The sequence below is a fragment of the Eretmochelys imbricata genome, chromosome 6, assembly GCF_965152235.1.
Source record: "Eretmochelys imbricata isolate rEreImb1 chromosome 6, rEreImb1.hap1, whole genome shotgun sequence".
NCBI classification, from domain to species: domain Eukaryota; kingdom Metazoa; phylum Chordata; order Testudines; family Cheloniidae; genus Eretmochelys; species Eretmochelys imbricata.
This window is the reverse complement of record NC_135577.1, coordinates 121,359,128-121,376,336: the sequence shown is the minus strand read 5'-3', so window position 1 is coordinate 121,376,336 and position 17,209 is coordinate 121,359,128. Positions and strand designations below refer to the sequence as shown.

The window sequence follows — 17,209 nt, the reverse complement described above, 5'->3', positions numbered from 1 at the left end:
AGGGAGAATCAGACCGCCCTTTCCTCCGCAACAGGTTCCAGCTCCTCCTGGGGGATTTCCCAGTGTTCCCAGGCCAGCCGGGGGATATAATCCCTCCAGTATTTTCCTGGGTCGGCCTCAGGGCCCGCCCAGTGGGATGTGCCCAGTAGCGTTCCAACAGAAGCCTCCCAGGGGGCATCCTTACCAGATGCCCGAACCACCTCCAACTGGCTCCTCTCGATCCAGAGGATCACCTTTTCGGGCTTGGCCCAGCCAGGTTACGTGAGTAGCCTGAACACCAGACGCTCGCCTGACACCACCCCCAGGAGAAGGTCCCAGTATTGCTAGTCCAGGCAAGGTTTGCATGGTCATTTTTGGGCTTTCATGAGGGTCTTGAGGTGGATCCTTTTTAGGCTGGAACCTCCCCCAAACTATTTGCCTCGGGTGACCCTACCAGGTGCACTAGGCTCCAGGTGGCATAGTGGGTTCGTCGGAACATGCAAGCCCCTCCACCACAACAAGGTAAACACAACAGAGGGAACTTGCCCCCTATTTCTAGTCTGAATTTGTCTAGCTTCAACTTCAAGCCATTGGATCTTGTTATACCTTTGTCTGCTAGATTGAAGAGCCCTCTGTTATCAAATTCCTGTGCCCCGTATCAATACTTATGGACTGTGATCACCATCCCTTAACAATTCTCTTTGTTAAGCTAAGCCGATAGACTCAAGGAGCTCAAACATTAAAAAATTGGAAGACAGGCCTTCTAATCAGTCTGGTGGCTGTTCTCAATCGGGGCAGGTTAGGGAGTCCAGACTCCACCAAGACAGTGTTTTCACTATTTGCTTGCAGGCTTGAGAGGACCAGGCTGCATCCTGTAGACTCAGATCAAATTTGGAAGGTTCTCCTGGCACCCAGGAGGGGCACAAATGCTTCTGCAGAACCTAAATGGGCCAGGTAGGCCCATGTGTACATCTAGCATGCATGGTGCTTGATGACACCTCCATTTCAAACAGCAACGTTTCCTCATGAAAAGCCACCCACTTCCTTTTACAGCAAGAAACTGAATCAAATCAGTGGTGATGTACTCAGTAAGCCAGAACTGTAAAGCTCTCCTAAACCAAAGGGTTGGGAGGAGGAACCGCCCCCAGCTTTGTGTGAGACAGGTAGAATAACCCATTTTCAAACAGGACCAACATCTTTTCTAATCCTGCTCATATAATGTTCTCCTACCCCAGTGATTTGCTTCTTATGTGACCTTTGATCTTGTCACTCCTTTTTTAAAGTCAGCCAGCTCATTATGGCATTTTGGTTCATATCAGGCAGCCACTGAAATCTAGCCATTTGTGATCTTTATCCAAAGGCACTACATCAGCTAGCAGTGACTCAAAGAAGCTAGAGAATGTTTGACACTTGGGACAGGCAGAATTTTGCAAACAGTGTGTGGGGGGGGGATATGATGTAAATCATGTCATCGTGGGTCTGCTGCAGATAAAACAGCTGGGAGAGCAGTTTTATCATCACTGTTACTCCTGGTTTGTATCACTTTTGAGCTAGAGTGTAGGGAAAATCACATCTCAGTGTGGGATCAAGAGAAATGATATTTCCACCGGACTTTCTCCTTTCGGTCTAGTTCTTACAATACTGGACCAGTGTAATCTGCAATAAACAACTCTGATCCCAGTGGTTGATTATAATATTTTGCTATAAGGAAAAAATAGTTTCCCCTTGTTTAGCATCTCCAAGATGTGTTGCTAGAGACACTGTCTTCTGTGCATCTCCTCCAGAACCCAGTAATGATGGTTCTTCTGCAGAAACAAATCCAGCGGGCTGATATCTTTTCTGGTTTTCCTCATTGTCTTTACCTGCCTTTCTCATTTTGTGAAGATCCTGAGCAATTTTTTTTTCAGTGTCTTCCAATAATGTTGTCAATAAATTGAACAGAAGAGCAATCCAGGCCAGGCCAAAGATAATCCAAATGGCAACCAAAGATCGGTAATAGGAAGGATAATTCCTGTCAGGCTGTTTACCTGAATACAAGGAGAAAAAATAGAGAAGAATCAATTAAGAAGTTGAATTCAATTTGCCTGATTACAATTGGTTGAGCTAGTGTATTGGTCAGAATATTTCATGTTGAATACTTTGAAAAGGACACTAAGATGTAGTGCGTTGCCTCATCTTTCCAAAAGGAATGGAACTGTGCTACATTTTCCACTGGAGAAATGCTTTACTGGATTGGTGTGTAGGAGCTAACACAGGCAAACCCAATAATTTGCAGTGATATACCACAATGTAACCATATTATATTAGAATTAAGATACTCCAGGATATGTTTTAGTAGCAAGCACAAGGACAGAGTGCAATTGGAGGAGTGTAGCTGAAATGTACCATGTCTACCAACTTATGCCATCTCCATAGACTTACCTAGCAAAGTGTGATTGTGACCTAATAAATAGCTGTCACAAATAGCAGAGAACCTTGCATGTATAGGAGAAACCTATAATTCATACGTTACTTGCTGCAGGGCCTACTCCACTAAAAAAGAATGAAATGCAACGAAAGCAACTGCTGAAAACTCTCTACCACATACTGAAAACTGAAGGCACAACTTTCCGCATTTGAAACCACTGGATTGATGTGTATTTCATGCAGTCTAAACCTTTTAACATCACTGGGAGTTCTCCACCTGCTGTTCTACACAGGTCATTTAGTTTGGCTTCTCAGACATAAGCAATCCTCCAACAAGTGAAGCTTTGTTCCCACTCTGTTTAGTCACGTGCAACCTTAATAGTACAATGCAGCCAAGACGGCTCACTGAAATGTAAACTTCTGCTTGGCTAACACATAAGGTCAAAACATCAGCATGGAATCTTCAGAGTAACAGGCCTTGACTCTGTAAGTGTAACTGCACCGTGTGCAGTTTACATTGTGTGAATCGAAAACCTTGGCACTCAAAACTCTGCTGTTTTGCTACATTTTTGTAGCAAAATTAAAGGGGGTGGATTTGGGTAGGGGTTTGGGTATCTGCGACACTCTGCACCCCATATTCACCATAGTAATATGATTATGATATGATTATTATATAATTATGATGCATCTTGTACGAGGTATGTCATGTGAGGTGTCTATAGAAGTTATGGTTTGCTGAATATGATTATCCTATTTGTATGAATGTATCATTTTTGTATCTGGAGTTATCAGTATTGACTGTATTTGTATTTCAAATGTGCTTGCACTTGGGTAACACTCGCAAATTTTTAGGCCTTGTTTACGCTGCCACTTTACAGCACTGAAACCTTCGCGCTCAGGGGTGTGAAAAACCGCCTCCCTGAGCGATGCAAGTTTCAGCGCTGTAAAGTGGAAGGGATGGTGCACCAGCCCTGGAAACCGCGCTCCCAGCACTGGTAGCTACTACCCTTGTGGGGGTGGGGGTGTGATTATACAGCCACATTAAAGCGCTGCCGTCTGCCAGTGCAGTGTGAATGGCCTATTCTAGTTGAATGGCCTATCAACAAAGACAGTGAGTCATGGGGAAAGCTTATCTTCGCCTGATGAACTGTCCTGGGGACGCTTCAGTCAGCCTCTGCATAATAGCTACCATGACTCACCAAAGCATGCAAGGGCATTTGACTAGATCACGTGATACTGAACTCCATTTTGGTTCCTGTATTTTTCCACAAACTGGACTAGGAACTTGGCTTGGAACAAAGGGGTTCCCGCCACATGGAAGAAGCTATAAAAGGGGGATGTGAGATCACCAATTGGCCTCACTCCCCACACAAGAGAACACCTGGAAACACCTGAGGAACAAAGACTGAACTGGATGAATTGCTGGTCCCAGGCAGGAAAGAAGGAAGTCTGTGTATGTGGACTGTTTACACTATCTAACAGGGTGAGACACTGCTTAGTTCAAATCCTATCTAGTATTTTAGGCTTAGATTGAGTTTTTGTTTATTTGCTAGGTAATCTACTTCGATCTGTTTGCTATCACTTATAATCACTAAAAATCTATCTTTCTGTAGTTAATAAATCTGCTCTTTATTTTACCTAAAACAGTGTGGTTTGAGTGACATGCTTGGCGAGAAATCTCAGCTCAGCAATGAGAGTTGGTGCATGTCCACTTTCCTTGTAGAAGTGGTGGACTAGGTAATAAATCCATATTGGTCAGGACAGTACAGCTCCAGGTCCTAGGCTGGGGAGCTGGGGGTATTTTGGTTGAAGCCTCTCTCTTGTTAGTTCATGAGTGGCTCTGGGAGCATTCATGCAATCTAGCTGGGTGTGGGGCTCCACATGCCGTTGTGCTGAGTGATCACAGCACCTGGAGGGGCTTGCTGCTTGTCACTAGTAAGGCATTGTGAGAGACAGCCCAGGCTGGAGAGTTCAGAGGGCAAAATGTGAGAGGGAACCCAGATTGGTAAAACAGAGGGTTCAGCAGTACCCCAGTTCCAGGTTGCACCCTGGGAGGCCCATCGCAGTTTCTGTTTATCTTTTCTCTGGGACAAATATGGCCCTGCAGACGTGTGACAAAGCAGGAGAAACGTGCAAAAGTTTGCCTTTCTGTTCTTGTCCCAGGTCCTAAGTAGCTGTGCAGTTATGGCCCTGATGTCTGCCTGAAAACATTGTTCAGAAGGGAAGTGTAGCTCTGAGTACTGGGATTTACTCCGAGGATCATTTTTCATGGATAATTCCATGTGGGTGGAATGGAGAGAGTAAGAGTAGCCCCTGGAGTGGAAGCCTGCATGGGTGTGGAGGAGCCCTAACCATTATGAAACTGGAGAGGGGCAGGATGGAGGGAAACTTCCTTGACGCCCTGCCCCTGTCATGCTTCTTCTCGCCCCCACTCGCTCCATCCCCCTTCCCTCAGTCGCTCGCTCTCCCCCACCCTCACTCACTTTCACTGGGCTGGGGCAAGGGGTTGGGGTGTGGGGGAGGGGGGGTGAGGGCTTTGGTGTGGCAGGGATGCGGGATTTAGGGTGAAGGAGGGGGCTCAGGGCTGGGGCAGGGGGATGGGGGTGCAAGCTCCAGGAGAGAGTTTGGGTGCGGGAGGAGGACTCCGGGCTGGGGCAGGGGGTTGGGGTGTGGGGGAGGGGGGGTGAGGGCTTTGGTGTGGCAGGGATGAGGGGTTTGGGGTGCAGGAGGGGGCTCAGGGCTGGGGCAGGGGGTTGGGGGGGCATAAGGGCTCTGACTGAGGGTGTGGGCTCTGGGGTAGGGCCAGAAATGACGGGTTCAAGGTGCGGGAGAGGGCTCCGGACTGGAGCAAGGGGTTGGGGTGTGGGGGTGTGTGTGAGGGCTCCGACTGGGGGTGTGGCCTCTGGGGTGGGACGAGAAATGAGGGGTTTGGGGTGCAGGAGGGGGCTCAGGGCTGGGGAAGGGGGTTGGGGGTGCAAGCTCCAGGAGAGAGTTTGGGTGCGGGAGGGGACTCCGGGCTGGGGCAGGGTGTTGGGATGCGGGGGAGGGGGGGTGAGGGCTTTGGTGTGGCAGGGATGAGGGGTTTGGGGTGCAGGAGGGGGCTCAGGGCTGGGTTGGGGGGGCATAAGGGCTCTGGCTGAGGGTGTAGGCTCTGGGGTAGGGCCAGAAATGAGGGGTTCAAGGTGCGGGAGAGGGCTCCAGGCTGGAGCAGGGGGTTGGGGTGCGGGGGTGTGTGTGAGGGCTCCGACTGGGGGTGTGGCCTCTGGGGTGGGACCAGAAATGAGGGGTTTGGGGTGCAGGAGGGGGCTCAGGGTTGGGGCAGGGGGTTGGGGGTGCAAGCTCCAGGAGAGAGTTTGGGTGCGGGAGGGGACTCCGGGCTGGGGCAGAGGGTTGGGTTACAGAGTGGGGTGAGGGCTCCAGCTGCGGGTGTGGGCTCTTGGGTAGGGCCAGAAATGAGGGGTTCAGGGTGCAAGAGAGGGCTCCGGGCTGGAGCAGGGGGTTGGGGTGCGGGGGGGGTGTGTGAGGGCTCCGACTGGGGGTGCGGCCTCTGGGGTGGGGCAGGAGATGAGTGGTTTGGGATGCAGGAGGAGGTTCAGGGCTGGGGCAGGGAGTTGGGGTGGGGAGGTATAGGGTGCAGGCTCTGGGAGGGGGTTGGGGTGTGGGAGGGTGTTTGGGGTATGGGGTCCCGACTAACCGCAACTCCCAGGAAGCAGCTGCCAGGTCCCTGCAGCCCCAAGTTGCATGGACAGCCAGGGAGGCTCCGCACGCTGCCCTCACACCTGCAGGCACTGCCCCCACAGCTCCCATTCGTCACGGTTCCCAGCCAATGGGAGCTGCGGAGCCAGTACAGGGTGGGGGCAGAGCACGGAGCCACCCTGTGCCTAGGGGCCGCATAGACCTGGCGGCTGCTTCCGGGAGCTGCACAGAGGCAGGGCAGGTAGGGAGTCTACCTTAGCCCCGGGCCCCCGCTTCGCCGCTGACCAGACTTTTAATGCCCCAGTCAGCGGAGCCAACCAGAGCTGCCAGGGTCCGTTTTCGACCAGGCATTCAGTTATTTTAAAGTACCCATTTAATTTGGACCGGGGCAGATGTCACAGCCAGTTCTGTTGCTGCCTGTGCCTTAGGCCTTTATCTTGTGAGGTGCAGAATATTCTCAACCCCACACTGACTTTGATGTTCCAATCAGAATTCTCTCTCTCTCTTCCTCTCCCTCTCTCTCTTTTTTTTGGGCGGGGGAGGCGCGGAATTAAGGGCTTGTGAAAGAAGCTGGATTGTCAGCCCCAGAGACAGGAGTTTATTTACTCACAAAAGAGGTAGAATATAGGCAATGTCAGTGCAAGTTTCCCCACACCATTCTGCCAACACACCTCAGCCCTGACCTGGAGGGAGTCCTCACAATGGGTGAGAAGGAAAGACAGTCAGTCTCCATGCCCTTCAGTTCTTGGCTGAATTTAAGCTTGCCGGCAGAGGTGGTCTTTTTGTGCTGTGAATGGCCTGTCCACTGAGAACTGGAGTGAGACCTCCAGACTCAATGCACTTAAGCCACAGATCTTCTAGTACCAATGCAAATGCTGTTTCCTTGTCATTTCTCTGTGGAGAGGACGTCTGGTTGCCAACATATTACCAGGACAGGCACTGTGGAGGAATCTGTTCACTTTGACAAAATCCAAATATTGGATCATTTCTGCTGACAGTGGTTTGGACTCTGGAGTTCTCTTGTGCGGGGCCTCTTGAGGGGTTCATTCCAAAAGCAAACAGAGAGAGAATATTTTGGCGAGAAATACCTGAAGGTGTTTGTAGAATGACTTTGCCTAGCGAGGCTGTGTTTTATAGGGTTTAACTTCAGGAGAACTTTTGAACTTGTGTGATGTCCAGGAGGGTCTAATGACGCATAGGGGATCCCAGGAGTTAATTTCTATGGTGACTCATGTTAGTGGAGGAATAGGTCTCCATCCCCAGGATAAGCTTTCTATTGCTCACTCTTCGTCAAAAACTGAAGCTGTGAAGAACGTTGCTTAAAAATTAGGCATTTTAAAACAAGCCCTGATTATTTCTTCACTAACTAAAACACATGAGTCAGATATGCACGTAAGATTTTATAGTTGGGACACCCCCGAGTCTCCTTTCTTGCTCCCCAACTTCCTCCCCCCGCCAACCATTGCATCTTTTTGTTCTATGGATAAAGCACCATGTTTCATAGTGTCTAGGCATTTGGGCACCCTGAGCCATTCTGGGCTACCCCCAGGAAACTGGTCATTCCTCCTAGAATTACAAAAGCTAGAGCTGGGAAAGACCACTGAATGCAGCATTGCTTCCTAATGTGCATTCGCTTGTGCTTTGTCCCATCTCCTTTTAGTCATGACCATGGTAATTCTGCCACCTTTTAATTCAGAGAGAAGTACTGTTATCTTTACCTACTACGTAGTCTCCAAAGCCAATGGTGCTCAGGGTGATAAATGCAAAATAAACTCCTTCACTGTAGGACCAGCCCTCTACCACCTGGAAGACAAATGACGGCAGACACAGGAACACTAGAATGCCCATTACCAGGAAGAAGAGAAGGGTCAGAAACTTGATCTTCTTCTGAAAAATAAACCAACACAAATTGCGGTCCACTTGGACACATGAGGAAATCCTACACAACGTGAGTATTTTGGATGAATAGCTGGACAGGAATTTCTCCCAGGTCTGCAGGAGTTAAAGGTTGACACAGTCACACAAAAGGACTATATTTCCCATGAGGCACCATGGCCTCACTCTCTGGTGAGGAGAGGTCACCTATTATAGCCATTTCACAGCCACGGTGCATCATGGGAGATGAAGTCCAGCCCCAGAGATGAATGACAGCATGAAACACTTGAACTACAACTCCCATGAGGCACCGTGCTGACATTTCAGAATCAAAATGTTTGTTTTCAGCCAAAATATTTCAGATTTAGTTGGATTCTGGGTGTTCAGTTGTTTGACCCAAAAAAATTTAAATTTTCCATGGAAAATTTCCAACCAGCCCAAATAACTGTCACTAAGGCCCAGACCCTGGACTGGGTGACGCTGGCTTTCCATTGGGGGAGCACCCCGAGGCTGGGGGAACTTCTGGTGGTGGAGAGACAGTGCAGCAGCTTCGCCACCATCCCTTCTCTTTGCAGTCAAGAATGGGGGGGCCTCGCTGGGTTTGGTATATGCTAAAATTTCTCTTTTCTTTTTGTAGGTATGACATTTACAAGTAGAAATTGGGCTAAAGGAAAGGAAACCGGACAACCGTGGTACCCACACTGGAGAGAGCGAGGTGAGCTGTGTACTCCCCAGATCCCTGGTTGGTGCAATCCTTCCATTCCATGTCTATGGAATTTTTGCAGGCCTGGGGAGGGAGGTGTATCTGTTTGAAGGATGAAGGGAATTGGCTTTAGCGCTGATACCGCTTTTTATGGGAGAACTCAGATTACTCATTAGCCCCAGAAGAATAACTCCCACCACCTCAAAAGCAGCGGGGAGAGCAATAGGAGCTGCTAGAGACTCTGGGTATGTCTACACTGCAGCTGGGATCGAGCCTCCTTGTGGTAGCGGAGCTTGGGCTAACATGCTAAAATCACTGGGTGGGCATTGCTGCCCCGGCAGAGGCTCAGGCTGGCCACCTGAGCTCTGACGAGGGGGGTGGGGCAGGCTTGAGCCCGGGTGGCTAGCCTGAGCCTCCACTGGGGTGCCACAACCACCAGGCAGCTCTTTGTAGTGTTGTAGTGTGAGCCCTGCTAGGACAAGCCTGTCTACCTGGGGTGGAAGGCTCGCACCCGGCTGCAATGCAGACTTATCCTCTGGGGCACAATCAGCCTTGAGAGCCCTTGCCTCCAACTCCGAGAGACCCATTCCCATCTTTCAACACGTTGACTAGAATGGCCCTCTTCTGGTGGGCTGTTCGTTCTTTGTCTCTGACCCCGTGGAGCGGCTGGCTCGTGGTGTGACAGCAGGCAGTTTAGGCCATTAGGATACAGGAGGAGAGGGGTGGGGTACTTGGAATCTTGGAACTAACAAGCCGTGCAGTGCACCTTGCATCACCCCAGATATTTTGCTCAAATTTCTCATATTTTTGTAGGTGTGGAAGATATTTTGCATGTATGTCTTTTTCCCCACACCCTTGTCTCATCTCTTTAGAGTATAAAATGTTTAAAGCAGGGACTCTCTCTTCATATGCATTTGTACAGTGCCTAACACCGCTTGGGCGCATAAGTAGCGTATAAAGTAACTCAGATATATCTGGAAGAAAACCCAATAGCCAGCATACAAACAATCCTGGAGAGAATGAAACTGAGTACCTTTTTCATTCCTTTCTCATACAGCCATCTCCCAAGCCTTTCACACAGCAGAGAAAGCATCTTACTGACCCGGTGCAGGAAAACGATATTAAAAGGGATTCCAAATGAAGCAAAAAAGACACAGAAGATCTGGCCAGCAGACGTTTTAGGACACAGGGTACCATAGCCTATTGAAAGACAAAAAGGTGACAGGGAGCATTCCAGTGAGCCTTCTCCTTAGAGCTTGGGCTTCTAATCAGGTCACACATATAGACACATTCACACGTGTCCCACTTCTTGCATTCATGCCAACACAGCTTTAGCACATCACGAGCATTCCTCGTGCTCCAAAGTCAGACTCACACTCTTTCCAATCAAAGCAGAGAGACTGATTAAATGACATGTTCTGCATATTCTTAGGGTTCAGAGAGTGCTGTGTTTGGCTCCAGCCTGGCCTTCATTTGAACTACATTATAATCTGAAAGCAATCTACAAAAACACACTATCCACTGCTACAAGTATGCAAGTAGATACAACATGGAAAGAAAGAAACCAGAAGTTAGGGGATCTGGAAGACGTCAATGCTGGAGTTTGGGCTGTTTGCCGCTCAAGGATCAGATAAGCCCCATTCCTGAATCTTAACTCCCATCTAATTTCTTGTCACGCCATCCCTCAAGGATCAGCGTACAGCACTGCACTAAGAAACCCACTGATAATTTTGGAATATGTGGAGTTGGCATCAAAATCCTGTGCCTTCTCTTAATTTAGTGACTCTTAAAATTTGCAGTCCCACAACTTCCCTCTTATTTTAATGGCTCTGGGAATCCCAACTCTTTAACAGCTGTACATAATATAGTATCACCTTATAACAACGCCCTTCATCCCAAGGGATTGTAAACATGCCATGTATAGGTGTCACTTCCCCCCACCACTGAAGTGCAGCCACCTCTTATATCCAATTGAAAACACAGAGATCAATTACATAGGCAGAAAGTGGAATTTGGCCAGGACACCGGGGCTAATAACCCTCTGCAAAAGAACCTTAATGGTTATAAATGGCCAGGACTTTAACCTTAAGTTTCATTAGAAAAATGGGACATTCCAACATCACAGGCCTCCTCCCACCCCCGCCTAAGTGTAAGGCCAACAGACACCAGCCTTCTGCAGGCGGGATCGAACCTGGGGCTTCTAGAGCTTAGTGCATGAGCCTCTACCGCGTGACCTAAAAGCCTCTTAGCTAAGGTTGTAGAGCAGACTCATTTTCTCTCTCTAAGTGGTCTCGGTGCCACTAGATGGGACAGAACCCCACACCCAGGAGGTGTGTGGGTTACAATAGCACCATACTAAAGTACTGGCTCAAGTACAGGTCGGAGGGAAGCATGCCACCTAGGGAATGTACAGCATCCCATTCTGTAGCACAGTGGGTTTTCCTTGAGGGAAAGGGGCAGGGTCTGACCGTGCTCAGCTTGTGAGATCTGATGAACCGGAGCCTGGAATGGAATGGGCTGCTGGGAATAAACACACAGCCATTAATATAAACAAGCGAGCAACACCTGGGATCCAACATGTTCCTGGTGTTCCGCTGACGTCACCGAGAATGCAGCACCATTCTAATGGAGAAGAGTGGACAAACGTAGCCACGCATCAAACCCACCCAGTTAACTCGGATCCAATGAACTACGGCCTGAGCAGCTGAGTTACAGTGGTACAATCCCTCTACTGTGGACACAGTTATATCAGCATGAGGGTATGTCTACACTAGAAACGCTACAGCGGTGCAGGTCCATGCGGGAAGGGGAATAAGCTCTGCAGGTGAAAGGCATTGTTATACCAGTATAAGTGTATCCACACGCGGGTTTGTACTGCTATAACTACATCCGTTTAAAAAAAAAAACCCCACACCTTCCTGACATAGTTGTACCGGTATGAAATCGGTGTGTAGACCAGGCCTTTAAAGATAAAGAATTTCTTTACACCAGGGTTGAATTTGCTATCAGGTGTTTTTAAAGGGGAGCAATACCTGAGAAATGAGACAATGGCTGCATAACTCTAAGAATTTACTGTAGCATGTCCCCTCCCCCATAGCCATTCAGCTGCTGCAAGGCGTGTGTCATATAGGGATAGTCCCAGGTTTTGTTTGTGTCCTTAGTGTGTCAGTGTCCCTGAGAAGTGGCGCTGTTCCAGCACAAGGCAATCTCTGACTGATAATACGATGGTCCTATTTACAGGGGAAAGAAAATAAGACAGTGCCCTAGTTCATTGGCCTTTAGGCCATGGGAACTTTCACTATTGTCTGCCTGTGTTACCAGAAGGTTGTTGCATTCTCCGTTTGGATGAGACAGAGCTATTTGTCTTCATCTCACTGCACTTTTGGCCTCTTTTGGCCTCTTTCATCCAGATCAAACACCTTCGTAATAAGGATGTAAACATCGGTTAAAAAAGTTAACCAGTTAAACGATTAAAATTGTATTGTTTAACTGGTTAACTGTTAACCAAGGTCACTCCAGCCAGCCTGGCAGGGCAGAGGTTGGGGCTGGGGACCCTCCGGCCAGCCAGCTCAGGGCAGCCAGGGCTGGGGTCCCTGTGGCCAGCTGGTGCCTGGTCTGCTCTGGTCTGGCTGAGGCTGGGGTCCTGCTGGCTGGCTGGCCCGGCGTGGACAGGGCTGGAGTCCCTCTAGCCGACCAGTACGGCCAGGGTTCCTCCTGCCAGCCCAGTGCAACCGGGGCTGGGGCCCCTCCGGCCGGGTTAACCGTTAAGGTCCATTAACAGTAAGCCTAATGCTTACCCGGTTAACCGTTTAACCTTTTACATCCCTACTTCCTAGTTAAGCACTGACCAGGCCTCTCTCTCTAACTGTCTGTGATACCCTGGGTCACAAGATGGTTCTACCAGGTTGGTGGAAACCTCTCGGCCACATGCGATTTTGGACACTATTTGTTTTTTGTCTCCAAGTCCAGCAGCCTCAATTTCTGTTAGCTTTAAGGACAACACTGTGCTTGAATTGGCCATGATGGTATTCACCTTGTCCCTCCCCCATCTTTTCTCCTGGCAGCAGTGAAAATTGTGGGTATGCTGGTGCAGTATGTACTATAGTAATGGCCTTCTACAGCCCAGCTGCGTTCAGTTGTTTCCTATCATTCTTTGTTGCCTTACAGCTGCCTTGGAAAAGATTTACAGTTAGTTTGACCTAACAATGAAAACCAGGGAAAGTCAAGTCCATCTTCCACCCATGACTGGCGGCTCAGCTAAGGTTTTAACAGATGATTCTATGGCTAGAAAGAAACAGACAGAGAGGGAAGGGGAGGTTGAGATGTAAAAGGTCGTTGTCACGTTATAAACTAAAATAATACTGTGAACGATGAATTGTGCAGCTGTAAGGCCTCAAGGCCAAGTCAGTTGCTGCTTCTCATCCTGGCCCATGAAAAGCGGTAATTCATAGCCATGGCTTGCAAGGCCATGATAATCTATCGTGATCATCTGCCTGTGTAGCACAGGCCAGAGAACGTCCCCAAAATAATCCCTAGAGCAGAGCTTTTCGAAAAACATCCCGTTTTGATTGTAAAATTGTCACTGATGGAGAATCCACCGCCACCCTGGGTAAATTGTTCCAATGATTAATTACTCTCACTGTTAAAAACATATGTTTTATTTCCAGTCTGAATTCGTCTAAAGCACAGTCACTTAGAGCAATAATAACTATATTTGGCAGAGGGGAAAAAAGCACCAAACCTACCTATGGTGGATACCACTGCGCCCACAAAGAAGAAGGAGTTACTCAAATCCCAGTTGCTGACCTCAGTCTGTGATTCGTTTCCGACGGGATATATTCCTCTCTGCACAGCGTCAGTCAGGTTCTGCGAGCGAAACCCATGTTTGATATGAACACCTCCCTGTTCTCACAGTCCATTGTGATAAAACAGAGGAATCAGCCCGCCACGACCCTTTTCCTGTGAGTATCCATAGATCGTATGCATCAGTATGCAAAGTTATAGGCAAACTCTGCTGCCAGTACGAGTAGCACTCCTGCTTCCAAGGAGGCCACCGACTCACCAGCAACCAATCAGCATTTCAGATAGTGCCATGTACTTACCTGATCATTTAGGTGGGAGCTGGAATGGGCCCTATGAGAGATCACTTGGGTTTTTTAGAACTAAGTTTACTGCCACTGACCTAGCATTATAGTGTTTTATCCTAAATTATTTGCATCAGAAATGCAGAATCATGTAAAAGGTTTGTGTAGGCTAAAGCAATTCAACCTGCTGCATTTTTACATTACTGCCCTGTTATTTTCCATCCCTTGGTCTCTTTGGTTGGTTCTTCCTCCTTGTGCCCCATAGCTGGGCCCTGGCAGTTTGGGAGATATGGTTCTCCATGGTGCAATTGTAAGGAACACTCCCCAGCACCTCAATCATTCCTCTGAATTCTTTGACTTTATTTTAGGAGAACAAAGCAAAAAAAAAAAAAAAATTGATGCCCTACTAGCTGTATGTTTTCCCTCCCTTCCAGATTCTAACTGTTCAGTACTCATTAGGGATTGTAGCTAGTCTGCCAAAAGAAATGGAGACAGCAGTTGTTAAAACCATAGGGTGATGACAATTATGGTTCAAGGCTCACCAGCGCTTTGGAAACCTTGTTGACTTTCACACTAGAAAAATAAAGGGAGAGAATTTATCACATGGGATTTCTCCTGAACGTGAGGTTTTTTTCATGTGATCTCCCAGGTTTACATTTTACTTACTATTTGTAAATAACCTGCCTGCAAACATACTCTATTTTGTGAAGATAAATTTGAACACTGTGAATCCTTTAAGTGTACAGCCAGGTTTTCAAACACCAACCCTGATCATTTAAAACGAAACAACATGTAACGAGAAATCCTCACTTTGGGCCTGTAAAATATCCTGGGCCAATGCAAAACAACACAGGCAGATGCAAAATATACTGACCCCGATTTTCTGATTCAGCTGAGCTGCTCCCAGGCCAGGACCAGAAATAAAGGTGGCTTTATGCCACGTTTGTGGATCCCTGATCATGGCCCCAGCTTATGTCCAATTCAGGCCATGGCGAAACTTAGAACAGCCTCAAAACTGCTCTAAGTTATGCCTAGCTGCCAGTGGCCCAAAAGGGCAGTTCCAGCAACCCAGGATTGCCAGAGCAAACTCTCTGGCCTTGCTCCTCTCATCCAGCCACAATTCTATGCTAGGAAGTGCAGAGCTGTTCTGCTAGGCCTATGTCATTTAGGGATTCCCATTGTACACCGAGAATCTGAAGGAGAACTAAGCCAGCTTTATGGTTGCTGTGCACCACCAGAATGAAATAAGACCACTGCATCATCAGTGAGACTCAGGGCCACTCTGTTAAATTCTGTGCACTGTTATATCCAAGCAGTCCCACTGAACTCAGTTGTGTGCGGACATGGGTATGAGAGCAGAATATGGAAATTGTATCTCTTGTTCATTCAAAAATACTTAGGAAGGAAAAGGTTCTCCTAGTCATAAAGTAACAACAATAATATACTTTATTCTTAGGGCATCCATACAAACAGAAAGCTAGTAACCTCTGTATTCATGCAAATCAATATACACCACTCTTCAAACGTATTTTGCAATCCCCTACCTGACAAAGCAACAGAAAGGCTCAATTTAATTCCTACTTTGACATACATGAGCTTACATCAGGGACACATTTGGCTCTGTATGATATCCACTTAGCAAAATTTTATTTTAAGGCCAGATTCTGCTTTTTTACCCCAATATAAATCCAGAGGAACGCCATTGACTTTGGTGAAATGTATCTAGATGTACAGTGGTGTAATCGCAATTGGAGACTAGCCCAAAGTGTGTCATACTATCCCGTTATTAATTGTTCTCCATGTCCGCTGAAGGTAGGACAAGAAGGAATGGGCTTAATCTGCAGCGAGAGAGTTTTAGGTTAGATATTAGGGAAAACTTTCTAGCTGTAACGATGGTTAAGTTCTAGAATAGGCTTCCCATGGAGGCTGTGGAATCCCTGTCATTGGAGGGTTTTTTGAAGAACAGGTTGGACAAACCCCTGTCAGGGATGGTCTAAGCGGTTTAGTTGGTCCTGCCTCAGTGCAGAGGGATAGCTTAGATGACCTCTTGAGGTCCCAGAAAGCTCCAGCCCTACATTTCTATGGTTCCATGAATATCCCCCTCCCCCCCGTGAAACACACACAGGATATTTTCAAAGATGAGTTTTCTGACACCTTCCGTCTTTCTCTGTTCTAATGCTAAGTGAGGTGCATCTTTTAAGATAAAGCTTTAAACAAAAGCTGCCTCTAGCTGAGCCTGCCCTTAGCAGCTTTGGGAAGCAGGGCTGGACAACTTGCTCTATGACTGATTTGATACAGACACAAGCCTAGATACATTCCAGAGATGAGACTGGCCAGAGGCTAGACACAAGATCCAATCAATTGCACCAGAATGATCTCACACCATGGCTTCGCTCCCCTGTCCCCGAGAGTCAGGAATGGCAGAGGTGGTTTTTATTTGTTTTTATTTGTCGTCTTCGTTTTGAACCTTTAAGGGGTCACATTTTCTGGCTTTTCTTCCCAAGCCTGGAGGGCTAGAAACTTACATTTTTATTTCAAATGAAAGCTGAGATTCTCATGTAATCACATGACTCCAGGACTGGGGCTTTAAGAAATGCACCAAATAGCACGGGATTCATGATAAAATTGTGAGAGTTGGTGATGCGGGGTGGTGCTTCTGTGGAAGGTTTTGTGGGGAGCCGCAGCAGAATTTAGGGATCCATGCTGGGGCTGCGAGCCCAGCTTTTTGTGCATGGCAGCATGCCCAGGGGTGGGTGGGAGCAGGCCCCTGTAAGAATGGGGTCAGAGAAGCCACTGCTATGCAGATGCCCCAGTCCTTCTGGGGACGGGAGCCGTTGCTGCTCTGGCCAGCTGCCCAGTGTCTGGCCTGTCTACGCAGACTGTACGCTGGGCTCAGGATTCACCCATCAGTGGTTAAATTAAATCTCCCCAACGGATGCACAAGAAAAGGCACAACACTCGTTACCTGCATGCGGCACAGAAAACACCACATAAGTGAAAAGCAGAGGCTGGATTGCATGGACGGCCAGAAAGGCCACCAGCCTACGCTGCCGCAGCATCCCTTACCTTCACAAACTGCTCAACCTCTGCCACAGTGAGGTGGGTGAAGTTCTGCAGGAACGCCTCCTTCATTTGGATTACTGCCATTTTCAGTTCTTTCTCGGCATTCTTCTCCAGAGCCCAGAATCCGATTGTACCCAAGAGTAGGTAGGTGGCGTAGCTGACCACCAGCAAACCGGTGTGGATTGTGCCACCGCACATGGTGCTCTGCAGGCAAATGTGAGGGAGGATGGGGAATGGTCTCTATTTGCACATAACTCTCTAATGTAAACTCCCCGTAGATCAGAGCCCGGGAGTCCGGGCCCCGCCCAGCCGCGAGAGTTTCCCTGGGGATCACACGCAGACACAGACAGCAAGCTGTTGAAACCATTTAGGGGGAGAGAAAATCTCCAGCTCCCTTGATGTA

At 48.2% G+C, this 17,209-nt stretch overlaps 1 protein-coding gene across 1 annotated transcript; it reads right to left on the bottom strand.

The window, feature by feature from the left end:
- Positions 1-1,680: 1,680 nt before the first annotated feature.
- LOC144265647 (potassium channel, subfamily K, member 16-like) lies at positions 1,681-17,004 on the bottom strand. The gene is made up of 5 exons (XM_077818455.1): positions 16,810-17,004; positions 13,405-13,525; positions 9,693-9,859; positions 7,800-7,968; positions 1,681-2,006 (listed from the first exon to the last, which is right to left on the bottom strand). Exons 1-5 carry the CDS (start codon positions 17,002-17,004, stop codon positions 1,681-1,683), a joined length of 978 nt encoding a protein of 325 aa, XP_077674581.1.
- Positions 17,005-17,209: the final 205 nt, after the last annotated feature.

Coding starts and splice junctions, on each gene's coding strand:
- LOC144265647 (XM_077818455.1), bottom strand. CDS start 17,004: ATGTGCGGTGGCACAATCCACACCGGTTTGCTGGTGGTCAGCTACGCC. Junction 13,526..16,809: donor AGGTTGAGCAGTTTGTGAAG/GTAAGGGATGCT, acceptor TTTCGCTCGCAG/AACCTGACTGACGCTGTGCA. Junction 7,969..9,692: donor ATGAGAAAGGAATGAAAAAG/GTACTCAGTTTC, acceptor TTTATTTTTCAG/AAGAAGATCAAGTTTCTGAC.